The 22,911-nt window shown below is 38.3% G+C and overlaps 1 protein-coding gene across 1 annotated transcript in view; it reads right to left on the minus strand.

The window, feature by feature from the left end:
* Nucleotides 1-3,589: 3,589 nt before the first annotated feature.
* The window catches only part of LOC120527780 (leucine-rich repeat LGI family member 2-like), a 75,271-nt gene continuing 55,949 nt past the window's right edge, over nucleotides 3,590-22,911 (minus strand). The window contains exons 6-8 of the mRNA XM_039751594.1: nucleotides 15,278-15,447; nucleotides 12,144-12,308; nucleotides 3,590-8,023 (exon numbers count right to left, since the gene is read on the minus strand). Coding sequence (XP_039607528.1) covers nucleotides 7,206-8,023; nucleotides 12,144-12,308; nucleotides 15,278-15,447 — 1,153 coding nt within the window. The 3' untranslated portion in view covers nucleotides 3,590-7,205. The remainder of the gene's footprint in view (nucleotides 8,024-12,143; nucleotides 12,309-15,277; nucleotides 15,448-22,911) is intronic.

The following is a 22,911-nucleotide window of genomic DNA, read 5'->3' on the forward strand; positions in this document are numbered from 1 at the left end:
AAGTATGTTACTATATGAGCATATCACAATTCAGAATTACGTATCTTAAAAATTAACTGCATCTTAATAGCAATGTGCTAAAATTACTATGTTTAGATGTTTCAGTTCACATTTTCACTATAGTATATAACACAATCTTAGAGACCGTCAAACTTAATTAAATTTAGTTTTGAAATGGAAGAATGCTTATATACATATCATTTTATTTCAAGCATATTTAAGTAAAAATAGATTGGTTATATACAGTACAATGAGAAAGTGTTCTCTCCCTTCATAACGTCCTCAATTGTTGCACATTTTTGTTGCTGAATGTTTTCAAGTCTTCATCCAAAACCCTACTGTTTACATAAAGGGCACCTGAGTGATGTCTAAATCTTATGGCTATAAATTAAGAACGTCAGAGAAGCAAGACACAGTCATTCATACATAAACGATATACTGGCAAAATGAATGTTGAATCTAATTCTGAATACTGCACAGCAGTCCTGACTCTACTGATGGAGTGCCAAGTATTTGTCTTATGCTTTTATTCATGCTTTTACCTACACACACTTCCAATAAATAATGTTCCAGAGAAAATGCCATAAGTTATTTATTTGGATTGATTGATGGTAAGGCAAACCAATGAAAAATGATAAAACATGTCAAGGTAATTGTGTGCATAGAGTGTTTCAGGCATCAACTAAGATCCTCATTAGAACATACTATTAGATAAAATGGCACTTGAGTGAAAAAAAACATTTATTTTCATTTATCTCATAATGTTTTTCCATAAATGTCCATAATGTTATTCCTTTCTGGTTATATTTACCTAATTAAAGGAATAATTAAAGTCTGCTGATTAAATATAGCCAGACCTTCCCAACAGGATAATATACAGTATACTGTAACCTTCAGATTTGTAATTTCATCATAGTTAATTTTAAACCTCAGGCATTTAAAGACATGCCATTATGGCAACCTATAGACAACACTAATATTAACTACAAAAAGCATTGAAACAGGAGGGTCAATTAAAAAAAGTAAAAACATTTTTGTAATATGATATTTGGTACATAAACTGTTGTCTAGAATATAAATAATTGGTGCTAGGTTATGACAAATGTTTCAAATTACTATAAATTAGTTACTGTAAACTCACTAACATGGCTCTTGAATGTGCAGATGTGCTGCATGTTGATTAGCACTTGCAAGTAAAAATATTACTGTAATCTGTACACGTGACAACAAGCTTTACTATCTGCGTCAAGTTTCCGGGACACAACAAATGCACATAATGTCACAATCAGAGGAAAAGAGATTAGGAAAAAAAAAGCTGATATCTGTCAGTCAGGAGAAAAACTTTAAAACTATTTCTAAGGCTGACTGCATTGAATCACAGGGAGAGCCATAATCTCAGGAAATTGGAAAGAGAGAAAATAATTTTTCATGGTACTGTATATTTACATTAAAATTCATACTTCTGAATATTTCTAGTTTATTGCAGTGTATTTCTTTTTTGGTTAAGGTAACTCAAGCTTTCATACAAACACATATACTATATATTATACGAGGGATGTTCAAAAAGTTTCCGCACTTATATATTTTCGTTGGAAATGGTGAAAGCGGGAGGAGTAGCAAATGGGTATTAAAAAGCTGGTACAATGCTGGGAAAATTGTATCGCAAACGAAGGTGACTATGTAGAAAAGTGATGTACTGTGTTTTTGAAATTCTTAATAAATAGAGCTTATAACAGTGCGGAAAACTTTTTGAACGTCCCTCGTGTATATATATATATATATATATATATATATATATATATAATATATATATATATATGTATAACGTGGCCCAGATCTAATTATGCAATTTTCATTATGTTATAACTTTTTCAGTTTATTACATAGAAAATCACCTGAAAAATCGTGGACCATCGAGAAGTGTGCGAACTGATAACATGAAGAATCGTCTTCAATCCGAACTGGAATCATCCCCGCATAAATCAAAGTCATCCAGACGATCTGGATCTGCATAATTAGATCTGGACCACCCTGTATATATATGCACACAAGAGGGTTGCGTTCTAGGCTCACCTGTGATTTGCAATATCACTGTGGGACAAGAGAAGCAATGGTGTTGTCTCCATTCTCCTTCACAGCGCCAAGAGGATACCCAGTGAGGGCACTAAGCCAGAGAAGCCACACCCCTTCCAAGCCAGATATTATAAATCCAGACGTTCCCTGGAAGATGGAGTGGCATTTTTTACCTTAGCAGCTGGTGCTGGGCCTGACTCAAAAGCATAACCAAGGCATTAATCTAAGCAATTGCCTGTTATTTTTGTTTTTGCGACGTGTTCAATAGCACCTATTTGTCATTCTATGGGACTCATTTGGTTTGTCATTCAGCTACAATAGATAGTTAGATACATAGATAGATACTGTATATTCATACTGTACATACACACAATATATATCTTCTTAACTGAAGTAACACAAATCAGTTTGAATGTTTAGATTTTTGGCAATTGATGATGTGAATAGTGAACACTAGCAAAAACATGTACATTTACAATTATAATTTTTGCCTGAAGAAGGGGCCTGAGTTGCCTCGAAAGCTTGCATATTGTAATCTTTTTAGTTAGCCAATAAAAGGTGTCATTTTGCTTGGCTTTTCTCTAGATCAGAATGGTTAAGCAGTAGATTCATAATATTATGGGAAGAGCATTACTTTTGATGCCCCTCAGCACTGAAAAACAAAAAAATTCATCTACTACTGAAGGTCATGAGAAACTAGGTTTGGACTGATAAAAATGGTGTAAGATGGTCAAAAAAAAAACTATCCTTTTATATTAAACAAAATATTGAGCAGGTGACTCAAAACCTTAGAAGGAGATTTGGAGTAAACATCAAGTACATAGAAATTCAATAGTATAGCTCTGCAAGCTGAAAAGAGACCAGCTAAAATGTTCAATGGAAAGCCTTGAGTTGACCTCAGGAAACATTATGCAGACGTTTGGGAGAAGACACACATTTAGATACCTCTCTGCTATTTGTCTTTAACAGGGTGGATTGATTTTGTCAAGCACAGACCAGTTTGATCTTAGTGCAGCATGAAAATGCTTTAATTTTTCTACACAATAATTGCAGAAAACATCAATGCATAGTTGGACCAAAAGGTAGTGTAGGATAATGGAAAAGAAACAGGGATGGAACCACAAGATTGACGTTTCAGTCTTCTCCTTTGATCCCTGAGCAAGTCAGTTTACCCCTGTGGTCCATATGTAAAAATAAATGTAAACAGTCAGTCATTCTCCAACCAGCTATATCTTAACACAGGGTCACGGGGGTCTGCTGGAGCCAATCCCAACCAACATAGGGCACAAGGCAGGAACAAATCGCGGGCAGGGTGCCAGCCCACCACAGGGCACACACACCCAGACATCAAGCACAGACTAGGGGCAATTTAGGATTGCCAATGCACCTAACCTACATGTCTTTGAAATGTGGGAGGAAACCGGAGTTCCCGGAGGAAACCCATGCAGACACGGGGAGAACATGCAAACTCCACGCCAGGAGAACTCGGGAAGTGAACCCAGGTCTCCTTGCTGCGAGGCAGCAGTGCTACCACTGCACCTCTGTGCCACCATAAATATAAACATTTTTTAAAAATGTATTAGTTCTTGCCAACATAAGGTCACATTAACTCCTTCTGACTCACGGCCCTCCATTAGAGTGCTCTCTTTTAGTGACTTTCATTTGATTGTACCTGAGTTTTTCTGTTCCATGCTTCGTTGGCCTCTTTTGAGGGAAATATTTTTTATAGTTATATGAATGCACATATAGTTAAAGGCCCTTTCTAAAGATTTAACCTTTGAAGGGTGCTGTGGTTTAACAGTAAGGCTCACAAATGTGTTTCTAAACATTTGTTTCTGTATGCTGGAGATTTCACCTATAAAACCACCTTTTTTTAGGTTGGGGACATTTTTAATCTGTTAACATAAGAACTTCTAGTTAACCTGGCACATATTATTGTGTCATGTACTTTTTTTTCATGATGTTAACTGCACGGTTTCCTGTAAAATCGCTAAATGAGTTTACAGATTGTACAGCATATTCTAATTTAACACTGTAGTACTCTGAGTAAAAAACTTGAGTCGCACAGCTAGATCATTTCTAGAAATGTACACTTTATTTGTATTGTAACACCTTGGGTCCAGACCTGAGAGGGCCATGCTTTTCAGGAAGCTGTGGACTATCAGAAGAGATACCCCAAGATGCTGGTTATATAAGCAGTACCCTGAATAATGTAAGAGGGGGTGCAGACATGGCACTGTGAGGAAGCACATTATTCCACATTTCCCTTCTGCTGACTCCTATTAACCTGTGAGCATGGCAACTGGCTTAGAAACTAGGGATAGTGTTGCAGTCGAGTTGCCTCTGATCACAGGTGAACGGAGTGAGGTGGGGCTGGCCATCATGGGCCAAAGGGACAAGGCAGCTGAGGGCACATGGTGCCACACAAGACCTGGGTAGTGTGGCGCAGGAGGTCACTGAAGAAGCTAAATGTCCCTTCTAGGGCCACACCAGCGGTCTGGCGTAAGGTGGCTGAATCCATCCCTCCATCTCTCACATACCTCAGTTCATTACAGTATTTTAGTAATGGTGGTAGGATAAATCTTAATGAAGAATTCTGTGAAGAGTCCAGTATGAAATATTTAAAGTGGCATATTGTGCTGAACACTGGCTCACCCGTTTGATATTTTATGGTATTCTTACAGTTGTCAATTGTTAACCAAGTACCTCCTTCCTTCAAACAATCTGTAAATTGAAATCTATTGAAAATAGCGTTAAGAGAAGAAATTCACACTGGCTGAGGCACATTAAACTTAATAGGAAATCTTCTTTGCACCTTTGTTATAAATTTGGATTTAATGCATGCCATAATGGTTAACACACGATGAGGCACTAAGCTGTCATCCATGGTCACTCAAACTGAATTTAGCATACAGCACTGCCACGCCACTTTATACCCAAACCCTACTGACTCACTGTTCTCCCCAGATTTCATCACATCCTTGTGCGCCATCAGTTATTCATTTCAATATTTCAAACTAGCACTGCGGTGCCTATATCTCTAGTGTGTGTCTGTCTCCCCCTTTCCGAAATGTTCCTTTACTTGTCATTCATCTCAATTTGGTAGCCTCACAGGTTGCGTGAGATATGGTGGTCTCATGGGAAATATTTATAATATTTTCGTTATCATAGAGTTGAAATCTCTCTGTGGAGTATCAACAGCTTTGTTTACAGGATAAATCTCAAATTGCTTTATAAATATTACACTAAATAGAGGGTGGTAGATCACTCGTCACAGAATTTGAATTTGGGGAGACTTGGCTAATTTTACTATACAATCATGAGGCGACTTATTGCAAGTGTAGTTTTTGGAAAATGTTCTCTAAATGGATAGATGTAACAGAGAAAAAGAATATCTACCATATTTATTTTAATTGCTTTTCTTACCCTGACAATCAGCTCACCTAATTATTGCTGCCATACAATTTTAACCAAAAAAACATAAGTAACCTATGCTCATACTTTTTATAGCAGCAAACAATTACTGTATAGTGGTGTTATTTAAACAAAATAACCTCTTATGGAAATTTGTAAATAGTGACTTTTGTGCCCTAAGATCATATTTTAGGGTCCATTGGGAAACTGCATTTTCATCTTTTTTGAAGTCTCCAGCTTACAAGCATTTCAATGAAGACAATGAGAAGTGAAATACTGCTTGAGGCGTCCCAAATTTTTAGATCTGAAATACTGCGTGTGTGTAGGTGTCAGCTGCAACCCACCTTAGAATCGTGACAAAGTAATCTATATTACAAGAAACTTAAAAATTTCCATTTCCAAAATGAACTTAAAGTAAACTCTGCTCATCAGAAGCTAAAATGTCTTATTTGGCTTGATGTAAATGAGCTATTGACATAACCTATCATTTCAGGACAGTGTGGTGTTCAAAGCGAGAGCTTTTCTATCTTAATATGATCTGAAGTTTAACATCTTTAGCCACCCAAAAACGTCATATCATGTCATTTTCTAACCTTGTTAATCTAGACTAGGGTCGTGGAGGGTTCTGAGGCCTACCCCAGTTAACACAGAGCATATGACAAGAACAAACCCTGGACGGTGTGCCAATGCATCGCAGGGCGAGCTTGCCCACACACCAACACATGCTAGGGCTGTCGCCAGTCCACCTAACCTGCATGTCTTTGGAGAATGGAAGAAACCCACGTTGACATGGGGAGAATATGTAAACTTCATGCTAGGGGGACCTGGGACACAAACCCTGGCCTACTTCACAGCGAGAGACAGTAGTGCTACCCCTGCACCACCGTGCACCACCGTGCCATACACTAAAATAGTAATTTTTAAAATAAATAAAAAAGACATCTGTACCATAATTACTGCTGCTGCCTTATTGTTTCAGATGCTATCTCTGTGAAATTAGTACATTCTGCTTTATCTGTGTGTTTTTGTCCAGGTGCCTCCAGTTTCTTATTGTAACTTGAAGATGGGCTTTCTAGGCTAACTAATGGCTTTGGACTAAGGTGAGTGTGAACTAGCTATGATTTTGTTCTTTTTGCTTTACGCCTGATGTTGCCGTGACAGGTTTGGGTTTCCCTTTACATTGTACTGTATCAGTATGTTCAGAAAATTGATGGATGGCAAAAAAAGCATACCTTTATTCAACACACCATTCATTATGCAACAACTAAAAGTTAATATAAACTGCTGCATTGTTCTGTAATGTGCCTCTGTTAATCACTCACTCATTTTTCATATTATATAATCATATAATTTCCATAGTAATAAAAATGCATATTGTATGTATTCATCTACAAAAACTTTGTTTGCTACCAGTACACCTTGTGCAGCAATATATAGTACTGTACTACAGTAAATTTATCAGAGGCAAGGTCTCACATTGTAAAATAGCTTCAGATATTCAATGCAATATACCTGATAATGTCATATGAAATCTTTTACCATTTCCTTGTCCAGGCAAGTGCAAGATCTCTTAAAAAAACTACACAAGAACAGGCACAAGCTGAAGAAAGTTACCTACACTCTTTAAGTTGTTAATTGTCGCAAGCATTATTTAAATTGAGCCATGGAAGACTTACTTGCTTACCTAACTATTACCTATAGTAGCTCAAGTCTCTAATTCACAAGCTTAAATCAACAAGAGTATGTTCAAATATCTGAGTGTTTCCCTTAAAACTTGAGATAAATATAAAGTCCCTTCTGTCGGTAGACACAGCTGTAAAAGAACGAGGAGCTTGGATATAAATTTCTTTAAATTTAACAAAATTTTTTTTCTCCTCCTCCCAAATGTAAATCTGTGAAAATGTATAATCACTTCCCAGGGCAAGGTAGCAACGATCTTTGAAAGAAAATGGTTGCATGATCATTGATCCACGAGAAGGCAGAGCTTGGATTTCTGAAAACTGTTTGTTGCTCCATTTCAGTATTTTGGAATCACCAATAAACCTGGTTAGGGAGAGGTAAAGGTCATTTTTGATCCGGTAGGTCTTCACAGCCACAACATCCTCCATATTTTGGATTTCACTCTGCTGAATAAACTTCTTCGAGCCCCTGTTCCACTGAAAGATAACTGGCACTTGGGAACGACTTGCCAGGATAAGATGAGGTTTTCCATCAAGATCCACAAATTCAGCATCTGTGTCCCTGAACCACTCATGCAATGGCTGATATGAATAAAATCCTTTGCTATTCCATTTATAAAGGGTCGTCAAACCAGCTTTTGAACTGTCTGCTATTACAAAGAACCATTCTTTGTCAATCTGGAATGCCTCAATATCATTAGGTTTGGAAATTTTGGAAACTTCAATATCTTGAAACTTTGCAAACTTGGTGTGGCTTTCATCATATTTGTAGATGTGTGAGCCCCCAAATAACTGAGCCACTACAATGAAGATCTGATCTTCAATTAATATAGCTTTACATCCAACGATTGACTGGCCTGTGAGTAAGAACAACAATACTTATTAGTGAAATACCTAGGATTAGAGAACAAAAAAGCAAATATTTGCAGAAGATCATTCATATTACTGCAGTGTGTTCATAAATGCAAATTACAAATTTAAACATTGTTTATTAGCCGGCATGATTAATGAAGAAAACTTCTAAAATATTCTAATTTTTGTAAAATAAAATACAATATATTTGTGAAAATCACCTGCTGTTACAATGCTTAAAATGTGATGGATATTCACAGGTACTTAATATTTGCATACCAAAGTGAAGATGGACCTTTTCTGTATAAAGAAAATAATAAACAATTATTAGTTCGATCAGTTAATTAGTTATTTTGAACCCAGAAGAAAGATAAATAAGATTTCATAATACTTAAGAGGGACATTTCTAAACTTTTTGAAATGGGACAAGAAGCATTACAAAAATAAAAAAATATGGTGTTTAATAATTATACTGCAGGTATATAACACCTCTTCAGTGACAAATATCTGAAATATTTGCATCCACACTATTACTACTGTTGCTATGGATGGTTAAAAAAGCCCAGAGGTGCATGATACAATCAAAAACATAGTTTTCAAACAAATACATAAAATCCTCCTATGCTGTAGGCCTATTTCTCTTCTAAACACTGTGACCAATAGGGAGAGTTTCAGCACCCCAAACACAACTACACAGACACAAGTCCTCAGTGGCATACGACACTGCAATTCTCAGCATACCCTGTGGGTCTCCTAGTGTACCTATCTCCAGGGTCGTGGCTTCCTGGCAGTGTGGGAGATCATTTGGCTTGAATACATTGTCTCCTCTGTTCCTTAATTATATTGACCTCCTGGCTGGGTAATGAATTATGCCTTGTCCTGGTCAGTACATCAGTCCATGCCTGCCGTCCATTACAATGCCAATACCAAGTGTTTTGATCGTGTTTAATACTTCTTTCCTTTACATTTTTCTTAGCACTTAGCACCATTGTCCCACAGTGTGGCAGTATAGGTGTGAGAGAAAAGATGTGTGGCTGTGGGGATCATGAATTGAGGCAGTGGTTCTCAAACTGTGGGGCGGGTGCCCCTAAGGGTGTGCAAAGTTACAAAATGGGGGGCGTGAAGATGTGAAAAAAAGAAAACAAGAATCACAAATTGAAGCTGTATACCGATAATTCTCTTTCTGATCAGCTGTTGCTGTGATTCACACTCAGATACAGTGATATAAATACTCTGAGTGGTGCAGTGAAAGTAATATGGAAAAAGATGATCCGCTGTGGCAACTCCTAACGGGAGGAGCTGAAAGAAGAAGAAGAAGGTGCAGTGAGAGTAACAACGCTAAAGCAGTTATGGTATTTGGAATACTATGGCTGTTCCCTGGACCATTATATTGTTACAAGTTAATTACAATCAGATGTGTTACACTAATAAACAATATGCGGTTAGTTTCAGTGTATTTATAAAGCCGCGTCAGGAAAATAAGGTGTAACCACACAGGAACAGTAGCACTGATTTGATGCTGGGTGCCGCCAGTCTCAAAAACCGAGTGGAGAACTTGCGTATGACAAGGTATCAGGTACTGTGGAAAAGTGCGTGGCTTTACGCCAAGTGTAGGTTTTATACATCACGATTTGAACATTGAAAAGTTCTTATGCAACATTTCTGTACGTACGCACTGTTTATACATGAGGCCCCTGATCCTAAATACTCACTGCTAGTTTATTTCGTACCTACCAGTACACAAATAATCTGGAAAAAGTACTTAGTAGACATCTACAACAAAATTATGTCTTTTGCTTTTTTAACTGGGCAGAAAGTGGTTTTTAAGGGTAAAATCTATAAATGCTAACACTGCTGTCTGTTAATGTTATACACACTTCATCAACATTACTACATCCAGAAGTTTTATTATTTATAGGTGCAGAAGATGCTTTTAATATACTGGAAGGAAACAATGTATTCACTTTAATGTATGCCTCCTCCATTGTCCAAAAAGTATAGCCTAAATAAAAGTTTTGTATTTGTATTCAAATGATGAAGCCTCAGTTTGTACTAATAATACAAATTTAAATTGTTTCATTCATAGTTGTAGTACAAGACAAGTATCTTCTCTTTCACCATTTCTGTTCACTTGTATAACATTTGTGCAGAGATCTGGGAAATTCAGAGAGGAAGCTAAGTTTTTGCTGATAATAGGCTTCTATTATCTCTAACTGAGACTCTTAATTTAGGTAATCATTACAGATAACACACAAAAATTGGAACACTTTATGGTTCAAAAGAAATTTCACAAAATGTATATCATACATGGTAAATATTAGAGGCACTCATTCTAAATCTAAAAGTTTAATTTTACATGTGTTTTACATTTGGGAACTATAGTTATGCAAATTTTCAGTCACATATTCAAGCTAAATTCTATTCCTGTCCTGAAATGTATCAAGCAAAACTTTTGGTATTCATTGATTATATTTTTATTTTGATCTACTCTCATTCACTTGCTTGTAGCACCCATGATTCATCATTCTGTTTCTAATTTTTAAAAAAAGTTAATGTCAAGCGATGAGAAACAAACGATCAGTGTGAAACCAAATTGACGGTGAAACTCAATGTTTTACATAGAAAAAAAAATCTGCAAAACAAATGGTGTTTTGCCTCCAGAAGAATTTCTGTGATTAACACAAGAAGAAATGAGCTTAATTCATGTCTGGAAGAATTTGCATATATTAGTTCCACATGTATCTGCCTGTCATTTAGTAAATTAATAAGGATCTTTTGTGACAAACAAAAACAAAATCCTCTCTTGAGCAGACATTGTGATGATCCCTTAGATTGCTCTGCATAATTTCTTGTCAGCTCCATCATCTGTATCAGAGGTGGCCAAGTTCGACCCTGCAGAGCCACAGTGGCTGTAGGATTTTGTTCCAACTTAATTAGTTGCTTAATTAGAAGCCAATCCTCACTAATAGCAATTTTTTTTTATTTCATGGCTTGTTAGTGTTTCAATTCTACCATGTCAGTTCAATCTTAAATCATAGATTTTTTTTTCCTTTCTAATGTATCATCCAAGTGATTTGAAGCCTAAAACGGATGAGTAATTTTCAGTTCTTCACTTTCTCTTCAGTTTCCTTCTGAATACTTAATTAAACCAAATAAAATATTGAGTGATGAATACAAACAGGTGGAAGTGGAGATAAGCTAGATGGAGAACTGTTGGTTCCTTTGTCATTTGCATCTTACTGCTAATAAGGAGCAGTTTAAACAATGAGTACAGCTGCTTAAGACTAAAACAAGCAATTAAGGATTTAAAATCTTAACAAGCGACACAACTAAAATGAAGCAGAACAATGTTAATTGAGTAATAACTGCTTCATCAGCTTATGAATGTATTCACATGAAGTAACTGGGTTAGAAAAAAAAACAGAAGCCACTGCAGCCCTCCAGAACTGATGTTGCCCAGCCCTGATTTAAAAGGTTTGAGTCTTAAATAACTAATAAATTAAATGAAGTTAATTAGTAGCATAAACTAGTCACAAATTAAGAAATCAGAATAAAAACCTGTAGCCACTGTGGCTCTCCAGGATCAGAGTTGGCCACCCCTGATTCTACATATTGTTAATTAACATACCAGGTCCAAAACAAAGAATGAATTTCCAAAATGCTTACTCACAAAACTAAATATTAAAGAAACAAAGAAAAGCAAAAATATAAAAAATGTATTTCAAAAAAGAAGAAGGCAAACCAAAAAAACATCAGATGCAGAAAGTAAAAGCCATAAATCAAAAACAGAAAAATCTAAATGAAAATGGCATAAAACCCAGCAAACTTACAGATAAACTGAAAGTAGAAAGGGTGCTGAAGAACACCTCCTAACAACAGCTAATGCCTCAGCAAAAACTAAGGGAACATGTGGCTTAAATAGGGCTTTACCTATGGGAACAAGGGGCTGGGCCAAAATGATAATAAATACAAAAATATTAATAAGGACAAATGAGGGAGCAGGGGATAAACTACAAAAACAATGAGAAACAATAAAGACAGACTGACACAAAGACTGAATCTTCACAGTAGTGAGGTGTTAGAATGTGTCAATAACTTATCAATGTACAACAAAGTAACATTTACCTGTAATATTATCATAGCTCCTAAAATTCATTTCAATATGATCCCATTCAAGCACCATGCAATTTTCTGTGTTGGGTTGCGCAATAGCTACGTAGACATCATTTTTGTAGTTAAAGGTGTCAACAGATAATGACTGCGATAACAGAGTCTGATGAAGGACAAAGTCTGGACACAAAGGAAATAAGATTAAAAGAAATCATCAGAGATACAGATAGGAGTAGCTAAGACAAATAATGTACAGTGGACAAGAAAATGTGAAAATTGTACCTCATGAGCAAAATGTATTTGTGAGATGTATAGACAGGAAAGGGAACCCTTTTCATACTGAACTAATTTTGATTTTCTTATACGTTCTCCTCCACTTTTCTATATACAGTGGTGTGAAAAACTATTTGCCCCCTTCCTGATTTCTTATTCTTTTGCATGTTTGTCACACAAAATGTTTCTGATCATCAAACACATTTAACCATTAGTCAAATATAACACAAGTAAACACAAAATGCAGTTTTTAAATGATGGTTTTTATTATTTAGGAGAAAAAAATCCAAACCTACATGGCCCTGTGTGAAAAAGTAATTGCCCCCTGAACCTAATAACTGGTTGGGCCACCCTTAGCAACAATAACTGCAATCAAGCGTTTGCGATAACTTGCAATGAGTCTTTTACAGCGCTCTGGAGGAATTTTGGCCCACTCATCTTTGCAGAATTGTTGTAATTCAGCATTATTTGAGGGTTTTCTAGCATGAACCGCTTTTTTAAGGTCATGCCATAGCATCTCAATTGGATTCAGGTCAGGACTTTGACTAGGCCACTCCAAAGTCTTCATTTTGTTTTTCTTCAGCCATTCAGAGGTGGATTTGCTGGTGTGTTTTGGGTCATTGTCCTGTTGCAGCACCAAGATCGCTTCAGCTTGAGTTGACGAACAGATGGCCGGACATTCTCCTTCAGGATTTTTTGGTAGACAGTAGAATTCATGGTTCCATCTATCACAGCAAGCCTTCCAAGTCCTGAAGCAGCAAAACAACTCCAGACCATCACACTACCACCACCATATTTTGCTGTTGGTATGATGTTCTTTTTCTGAAATGCTGTGTTCCTTTTACGCCAGCTGTAACGGGACATTTCCCTTCCAAAAAGTTCAACTTTTGTCTCATCAGTCCACAAGGTATTTTCCCAAAAGTCTTGGCAATCATTGAAATGTTTCTTTGCAAAATTGAGACGAGCCCTAATGTTCTTTTTGCTTAACAGTGGTTTGCGTCTTGGAAATCTGCCATGCAGGCCGTTTTTGCCCAGTCTCTTTCTTATGGTGGAGTCGTGAACACTGACCTTAATTAAGGCAAGTGAGGCCTGCAGTTCTTTAGACGTTGCCCTGGGGACTTTTGTGACCTCTCGGATGAGTCGTCTCTGCGCTCTTGGGGTAATTTTGTTCGGCCGGCCACTCCTGGGAAGGTTCACCACTGTTCCATTTTTTTGCCATTTGTGGATAATGGCTCTCACTGTGGTTCTCTGGAGTCCCAAAGCTTTAGAAATGGCTTTATAACCTTTACCAGACTGATAGATCTCAATTACTTCTGTTCTCATTTGTTCCTGAATTTCTTTGGATCTTGGCATGATGTCTAGCTTTTGAGGTGCTTTTGGTCTACTTCTCTATGTCAGGCAGCTCCTATTTAAGTGATTTCTTGATTGAAACAGGTGTGGCAGTAATCAGGCCTGGGGGTGGCTATGGAAATTGAACTCAGGTGTGATACACCACAGTTAGGTTATTTTTTAACAAGGGGGCAATAACTTTTTCACATAGGGCCATGCAGGTTTGGATTTTTTTTCTCCCTAAATAATAAAAACCATCATTTAAAAACTGCATTTTGTGTTTACTTGTGTTATATTTGACTAATGGTTAAATGTGTTTGATGATCAGAGACATTTTGTGTGACAAACATGCAAAAGAATAAGAAATCAGGAAGGGGGCAAATAGTTTTTCAAACCACTGTAAAACATTTTCAGGATAGAGCCCAATTAATGTTTTGCGTCTTTTTACCATTAAGCTAACATCAGTGCACTTTTGCTCGATTTTGATTTCCTTTTTCTACTTTTCAATCTACTAATGCAGACTACTCTTCTATATTTTTCTATCCTGTTATTGCATCTGCAAACAAAGTTTGATGACACATTAATTTGTAATTTGCAGCGAGAATGACATGAAGTCCATCAATAAAAAAATACAAACTTATAACATTACTTCCAGCATGTCCTTTCATGTACTAATGTCATTTGTACAGTTAGTTAACATCTGTATATGTAGGCTTTTGTAAGCATTATTAGCAAAAGTACAGGCAGGCCTACTCAAACATGTTTTTACATTTACTTCTCATATGTGTGATCTGACATTCAGCTTTGCTTTGTATATTAACAAAATAGCTTCTTGTGACGTGCACATTTAAATTTTGGTGACATATCTACAGATTCTTGAATACTACATCCCACTCATCTCATTTATTTTTTCATCCTCTCTGTGAGTCCAGTTACACATTAGAAGGCTGTGGAAAGCCACAGACTCTTAGGGCAGCCCTGACTGCCAGCCTACTTGCTCAGCACTTTTCTGCAGATAAACACGGCCCCTCATACTGTGCAAATTCACACTGATTAACCACTCTAAAAGCACATAATTGTAAGTAAACCAGAGTTACCCAAGTTACACAAGATGCTCATGTTTAAGACCACTTTTACAAAATAGTGAGAGGCATTAGGCGTTGTATTACAAAAAAGAACAGCACTAGAGAAAGTGCAGATTGAGTCTGTGCTGCATTGAAGCTCAGTTTTATAATATATTTTATATTCTAAGTTAACAATTGTACAGTAGTCACAAAACCATAAAGGATGCTGCATCAAAGCTCTGTTTCCAAGAAGAAAGTTCTTGACCAAATCCCTGTTGGTGTGGTATATGCATAGTTTCCCCAGGATAACATGTGTGGTGCGTGTGTTCCCTGCACTATATGGTGCCTAAACAGACTGAAACCAATCAGAAAGATTTCAGTACATGGAAGGATGGATTGACAATTGGTTCATAGGTGCCTTCTACATGAAATGAAAAGGTTTTAAAGAAGTATTTGCTGGGATTAATTATGAATGCAACATACCTGTAGATGTACATTCGTGATTCAAAGATGGTAGATCATTAAGCTTCTTTCCTTTCATGTCCTCTGGCCCAGAGCAGTACATGTCAGATACAGTCGCATTAGTGTTCTTTAGCCACGATAAAAGCCACTTGGCTTTGCAGTCACATTCAAATGCGTTGCCGCGTAAATCTCTGAAATGTGAGGAAAATTCACTTTGAAATCTGGGAACTTCAAGAGAAAGGTAAACCATTAAATGGGCCATGGTAAGAATAGCATTTTGTTATCAAACTGGCCTGTTCTATTTGGCCTTTTACATGTTTTAGTGGGTGGAGAGGGTTCCCACACAGTTTTTTTAGGTTTTTACACAGTATTTTTAATATCAATGCATTCAACTATGTATCATATGGTTGTCAAAAGTTTTCCAAGAAAATGTGTGTATTTTTACTAGTAGACATCTGCACTGATGAAACCTGCACACTGCTCCTTAAAGATGTCCCTGAAAAAAATGCGGTCACAAATTACAAAAATGAATCTAAACAATTAACTATAAATCATGACGTCTGTGAAGATTCTCAGTCATCCAGGTGAAATTATCTGGTAGTTGAGTCATGGCAACTGGATTTCTTTCTTGTTAGATAGATACGTTTCACTGCTCATCAAAGACTGAAGAAGATGCTTGGATGAGCAGTGAAACGTATCTACCTAACAAGAAAGAAGTCCAGTTGCCATGACTCAACTACCAGATATAAATCATGATGAAAGCTAACATACACTCACGAAACTTGTACTTAACAAGTGAGCACTGCAAATTATACCACTGGTGGAATTGATGGCCAACCTAAAATCGTAACTTTAGATCTTCAAATGAGCGTCCTCTTATAATTCCAAGAGCTAAACTTAAAAGAACTGGGGCCTCATGTATAACGCCGTGCGTAGAACTCGCACTATAACATGGCGTAAGCACAAAAGCCGAAATGTGCTTACGCACAGAAAAATCCAGATGCAGGAATCTGTGCGTACTCCAACTTCCACATTCTTCCACTACATAAATCCCGATCAGCGTGAAAAGTAACGCTCGTGCACGCGCTTTATGTAACGCCCCAACTCCTCCCAGAATTACGCCTCTTTGAATATGCAAATGAATATAAATCGCCCTTAAGCTCAGCCTTCTGTGAAAGGACAATGGGAAAAGCACGGGGGAAAATATAAGAATTTCAGCGAATACCAAGTGGAGGCAAAGGAAAAACATACTATTTGTTCAAATAAACCGTGGTATAATCAACAAAATGAAGTTGATCGAGTGACACTGCGTGTTGGAGAAACTTGAAAGATCGCGTTCAAAAAATCGCACAGTGCCAGAAATAAAAAAGAAGTCACATATCAAACTCGCCGTGAAAAGGCAAGTTGTAGCCCACTGTCTGAATGTCATATGAAAGCTTATTAGGGTACAGAGAACAAAAGGCACACAGTGGGGTAAAAGCACGAAATGTCAACTTCGATCTCGACATTTCCACTTTAATCACGTAGTTTATTTTGTCATTAAAGTAGAACATCATAAACTTCATCTTAAAATCGTTTAAATAACCAGTTTCTCGAATCACATCGTAATTAAAGTTGCACGTTAAATGCTTTGTTTTGTATTTGATCTTCTATGTGCTCTATGTGTGTGAATCACTACTTGCTTCTTAAACCGGCTCTCTTCCTCCAACTGGACACAGAATCCATTACATTCGTGATATTACAGCTCTCTGAATAACTAAAATACTGAGATGTATATGTGATATCATTTTTATGATGATAGGAGTTAAATCACGTTATTAAACATGGCTTTCACGGCGCAGTGATTGTGTGTGACCTTCGATTAAATAATTTATTGCAGCAGTACTCAGGGGCGGCTCTAGGCTTGTAGTGGCACTGGGCAGAGGAAGAATCGGTGGCTCCTTCGCCCGCCAATGTCAGTAAGGTAGCTTATGCATGGTGGAAGGTCACGTCAGTTGCAGACACTGCATAGCCACCTCGTGCTCATGACACAAGCATTTAACTATAGCCGAAATTTGTCGCTGCGTTTTTAGCTGTGTTGTTATTTTCTCTTTCTGTTTTATATTTAATATATATTGGCGTAGCCGCCACTGCAGTCCTTGTTTTTCTTTCCCCAAATACCCAATCACCACACAATCAGCTCTGTAATAGAAGTTAAGCCATCTGTAAGCTTAGAGCGCCGATTCTTCAAAACATTTAACCCTACTATTACCCTAGGGTCGGTACCGACCCGTTTTCAAGTTTTAAATGCATAAAAGTACCACATTCATTTTGTTTACTGCATCAAGGCTTTTTCCATTTTTCTGAAACTTCCATTTAAACAAAAAAAAAAAAAGGTAAATTATTTCTCTAATCAGAAATTCACTGTTTGTGGTTTTACCGGGTCGGCCACGACCCAGGGTACAATAAGAGATCATAAAACAATAAATCCTGGCCAAACTTAAGTTCCAGTATAAACACACTCTCAGCTCACTCTGCAATCACAACTCTGTCAGGTAGCAGGCCTCTCCCATCCCCCGAGCTGTAGTCAGGGGCTTATCTCTTCACACCTCCCCTGAGTAAAAAAACAGAGACAGCCCAGACAAAACAGACCCAGACCAGTTCAGTTTGGTGATTGTGACTGGAGAAAGCATCTAATTTGCAGAGGTAAAAATGGCCAGATTCACAGCACTCCAAGCTCTGGATCATATCCTAGCTGAAGGACAAGTTACAGAGTGGCACAGCGACACTGATGAGGTGGACTCAGAGGAGGAAGACATTGTAGAGTGTCAGTCAGAAGACACAGACACAGAGTCTGAGGAGGAGATCACCTCTGAAGCAGTTTCCCCACCAGCTGAAGTACTACAGTCCAAGAATGGCAGCATCTCCTGGAGGTTAGTACCACCTGACGAGACTTCGCAGGACAACTGGCAGGGCAGCTGCTGAAAATATCATCAGAATGACTCCTGGGGTCACAAGGTTTGCCATAACAAGGATAAGTGACATCAAAACAAGTTTTGAACAGTTCATGCCATCATCGCTGAAAAAAATAATACTTGACATGACAAACCTAGAAGGACAAAAAGTCTACGGAGACACATGGATTGACTTTGATGAAGAATTCCTGGATGCTTATATTGGAATTCTTCTTCTTGCTGGAGTATACCGATCCAGCAATGAGGCCACAACCAGTCTCTGGGACACAGCAACAGGCAGAAATATTTTTGGCCACGATGTCACTGAAGAGCTTCCACATGATCTCGAGAGTCCTCAGGTTTGACAACCGAGACATGAGAGCAAGGCGTGACAAGCTTGCTCCCATAAGGGATGTCTGGGAGAGATGGGTGCAGCGCCTGCCTTTGATGTTCAATCCAGGGCCAGAGGTTACCGTGAGCGGCGTCTTGTGCCTTTCCGGGGAAGATGCCCTTTCCGGCAATACATGCCCAATAAGCCAGCCAAATACGGGATAAAAATCTGGGCAGCCTGTGATGCAAGAACAAGCTATGCTTGGAACATGCAAATTTACACAGGAAAACCTGAAAGTGGCATCCCTGAGAGGAACCAGGGAAGGCGTGTAGTCCTCGACTTGACAACTGGACTCTTGGGACACAATATTACATGTGACAATTTTTTACAAGTTTTGATCTTGGACAGGAACTTCTGAGGCAAAGCTCACCATGGTGGGCACTATCAAAAAATAAACCTGAGCTGCCCGCTGAAATTGTGAATTTGAAGAACAGGGCACCACTGTCTTCAAAATTTGCCTTTACAGACACAACCACTATTGTGTCATATTGTCCAAAAAAAAACCGGAGTGTGATACTCATGTCCACACTCCACAAGGACACTGCTGTGTCATCAGCAAAAGAGAAAAAGCCCATCATTATTTTGGATTACAATAAAACAAAGGAGGGGTGGACAACCTGGACAAGCTGACTGCCACCTATACATGCCAGCGCATGACCAGGAGATGGCCAGTGGTATTGTTCTACAATATGCTGGATGTGTCAGCCTACAACGGATTTGTGTTGTGGACCCAAATCCACCAAGGGTGGAATGCAGGGAAGAATCAAAGCGAAGAATGTTTCTCCAAGAACTAGGGGATTCTCTTATAAAGGGACACATTGAAAAAAGGGAACGGGTCCCCCGAGACCCACGTCAGCAGGAAGACGAAGAGCTTCAGCACCAGCATCCTTCCCTTTAGCCAGCCCTGCCACAGCCACAGACCCAGACCCAGAGAGGCTGCCGGATTCCAAAAGAAAGCGCTGTCAGGTCTGCCCAAGCAGCAAGGACAGAAAAACCAATTCCATGTGTGCCAAAAGCAAGAAATATATTTGCAAAGAGCACACTAAAAATGTCACTTACTGTCCTACTTGCACATAGTGTAAACATACAGTAGCAATCCTGCTCCTGGAGAGCTACCACCCTACCACCGTACTACTAATTCTATTGGTTTGATTGTTTGTTTGATCTACATTTTGTAATTTATTTTGTATTTTATTTTGTCTTACTTGTTTGGCTTTGTCTTTGTGATTGAATTAAAGTTCAACTTTTGGAAAAAAAATACTTTTTTTGCCTTCTTCTTGAAGTAAATATATATGGGTCAAAACCGACACTAACACCACAGATGTTACTAATATTAATAATATTGATAGTAATATTATTAAAATAAAAAATTGTAATTTTTTTTTTTTACAGTTGTGTTCTAATACCCCTCAGTAATAGTCAGGTAACATATAAACCTTTGATTTATTTGTATAATTCTCCTGAGGTTTATTTTACCAATTTTTTTGGACTGGGCCGTTTTATTGACATCATCTTCAGAGGGCCACACCAAAAATTTTAAAATCTTTTCATGGATAAGGAAGCCTAACAAGGTAACCAAGAGGTAAGGAAACAAACTGGATGATAAAAAAATGTTTGAGGGTTGAGGGAGGCTGATTTAGGACACGGGTCGGCACCGACTCGACCGGCCACGCCCAAGATAACAGATGGGTGGAAATGCTAGGATAATAGTAGGGTTAAGGAACATTGAAATATCTTTGTAGTACATGTTTAATTATTCTATCCTTCATGACACTCCCAGTGATGAATATAGATTATTTAAATGAAGTTAAAGTTTTATCTGTATAATATTATAAACATATTTTGCTGCATTTCACCTTAAAAATGATATCGTCATCATATGTAAATACACGCTTTATAAAGTGGCTCAGGTTGTGTGATATTATAACTGTAGTGCAAGTTTACAGTAGGGTGATTTGTTGTACAAGGTGCAATTGATTATGTGCATTTAAAGTTCTTGGGATGAAACTGTTTCTGAAATGCAAGGTCCGTAGAGGAAAGGCTTTGAAATGTTTTTCCGTGGCTGAGACAGCGTGTCCTTGAAGCTGTATACCGATAATTCTCTTTCTGATCAGCTGTTGCTGTGATTCACACACAGATACAGTGATATAAATACTCCGAGTGGTGCAGTGAGAGTAATATGGAAAAAGATGATCCGCTGGGGCAACTCCTAATGGGAGGAGCTGAAAGAAGAAGAAGAAGAAGAAGAAGAAGAAGAACAAGAAGAAGAAGAAGAAGAAGGTACAGTGAGAGTAACAACGCTAAAGCAGTTATGGTATTTGGAATATTATGGCTATTCCCTGGACCATTATATTGTTACAAGTTAATTACAATCAGATGCGTTACACTAATAAACAATATGAGGTTAGTTTCAGTGTATTTATAAAGCCGCGTCAGGAAAATAAGGTGTAACCACATAGGAACAGTAGCACTGATTTGATGCTGGGTGCCGGCAGTCTGCAAAACCGAGTGGAGAACTTGCATACGACAAGGTATGAGGTACCGTGGAAAAGTGCGTGGCTTTATGCCAAGTGTAGGTTTTATACATCGCGATTTGAACGTGGAAAAGTTCTTACGCAACATTTCTGTGCGTACGCACCGTTTATACATGAGGCCCCTGGTGCGGCAGCCTTCTGCTGCTATGTACCAAAAATCTGGAATAGCTTACTGATAAGAAATTTGCCAGGTTAATACGGTAGAGTACTTTAAAAAACTGCTAAAAACCCATTATTTTAATATGGCTCTCTTATATCTTAATTTTAGCGTAACCCTGATATTCTGTATATTGTGAAGAGGGGGGCTAAACGCACCCCAAGGAGATGCTCGCTCATCCGAAACCCCCTATTAAACGGTAATACAGTTTTTTACCTCCTCTTTGCGGGATCAGCTACTGGCTCCGTGTGATCTGCATCTCACACAGCGCTTTGTACATTTAAAAGCCTGTACAGCAGCTGTCCTTTTGTCTCACTGCCTTGTCTCTCTTCTCCCCCAGACAACCTCTGCTCCTGTTGGGGGCCCTACTCCTGTGATGTGCCTCTACGAATAAGAAGATTTCCTATTCTTTTAATTGAAAGACAGAACTGTGCCCTCTCCGGGTATACATGGAGCACGAATCCCTCCTGAAAGAGACTTATGTTTGTTTGAAGTGTTTGAATAAAGTTCCTGTCTCTAGAATCTCCTGTGTGTTTCTGTGCAACTCTGTGACCCAAGCATGACAATATGCGTTGAATTATCATTTTTATCATGGCTCTGCAATCCGTACTAACCAGTTTGTTCCAGTTTTCTGTGGTGGCGATCTGCACCACCACCACCTGATCAAAGCACAGTGCAGTCCCTACGAGGATTGATTGAAGGCCAGAGGTCCACATGATCATCATCATCTAATTCTTCCACATGATGCCTGAAAACCATGAGGACTGATTTAGATCATTGATGTTAGGCGGAATGCCCAGTGGGGACTGGGTGGTCTCATGGTCTCAGAACCCCTGCAGATTTTGTTTTCTTTTTTCTCCAGCCCTGTGGAGTTTTTTTTTTTTTGTTTTTTGTTTTATCTGTCCTCCTGGCCATTGGCCCTTACTTTATTCTTTGTTACTTAGTATTGCCTAATCTTATTTTTTTCTTTCTTCATCTTGTAAAGCACTTTGAGCTACATAATTTTTTTGTTCTTTATTTTGTCTTGTACAATTACTTGTATTAGGAATTTGTTAGTTTTTGCACATCCCTGGGGGTCAAAGAGGTGGGTCAGCCATTGTACTGCGCCCCTGGAGCAATTGCAGGTCAAGGGCCTTGGTCAAGGGCCCAGCAGAGTAGGATCTCTTTTGGCAGTAATGGGGATTCGAACCAGCAATCTTCCAGATACCAGCACAGATCCTTAGCCTGAGAGCCACCACTCTGCCTAAACTTGTTATGAAAACTAAGTTGCTTTGCCCCCTGCTCGCTTCACTCACCCACCTCCTCCTCACCCCGGGGTGCGCTTTGCTCCTGCCACTTCATGTTTCTGCTGCTCGCATTGTGAAGGGGGAGGCTGAATGCACGCTAAAGAGATGCGGATGGATCAGCTGCTGGCATGCTGCTGCTGCTGTCGAGCTGCGTGTTCTGCTTGTTGTGCTGCACGTCGATCATTTAAAAGCCTGTACAGCAGCTGACCTCACTTCGGTTTCTATATAAATATATGTTGTTGTTGTTGTAAAACCTTAAAATATATTTCTGTAAACAAAAGCAAAACAGTGTGAAAGAAAATAATCCAGATAAATGAGTCTTCAAAAGTAAATCCTTGAATCGTGCTTTTTATT

This window comes from Polypterus senegalus, chromosome 4, assembly GCF_016835505.1.
Source record: "Polypterus senegalus isolate Bchr_013 chromosome 4, ASM1683550v1, whole genome shotgun sequence".
NCBI lineage: Eukaryota > Metazoa > Chordata > Cladistia > Polypteriformes > Polypteridae > Polypterus > Polypterus senegalus.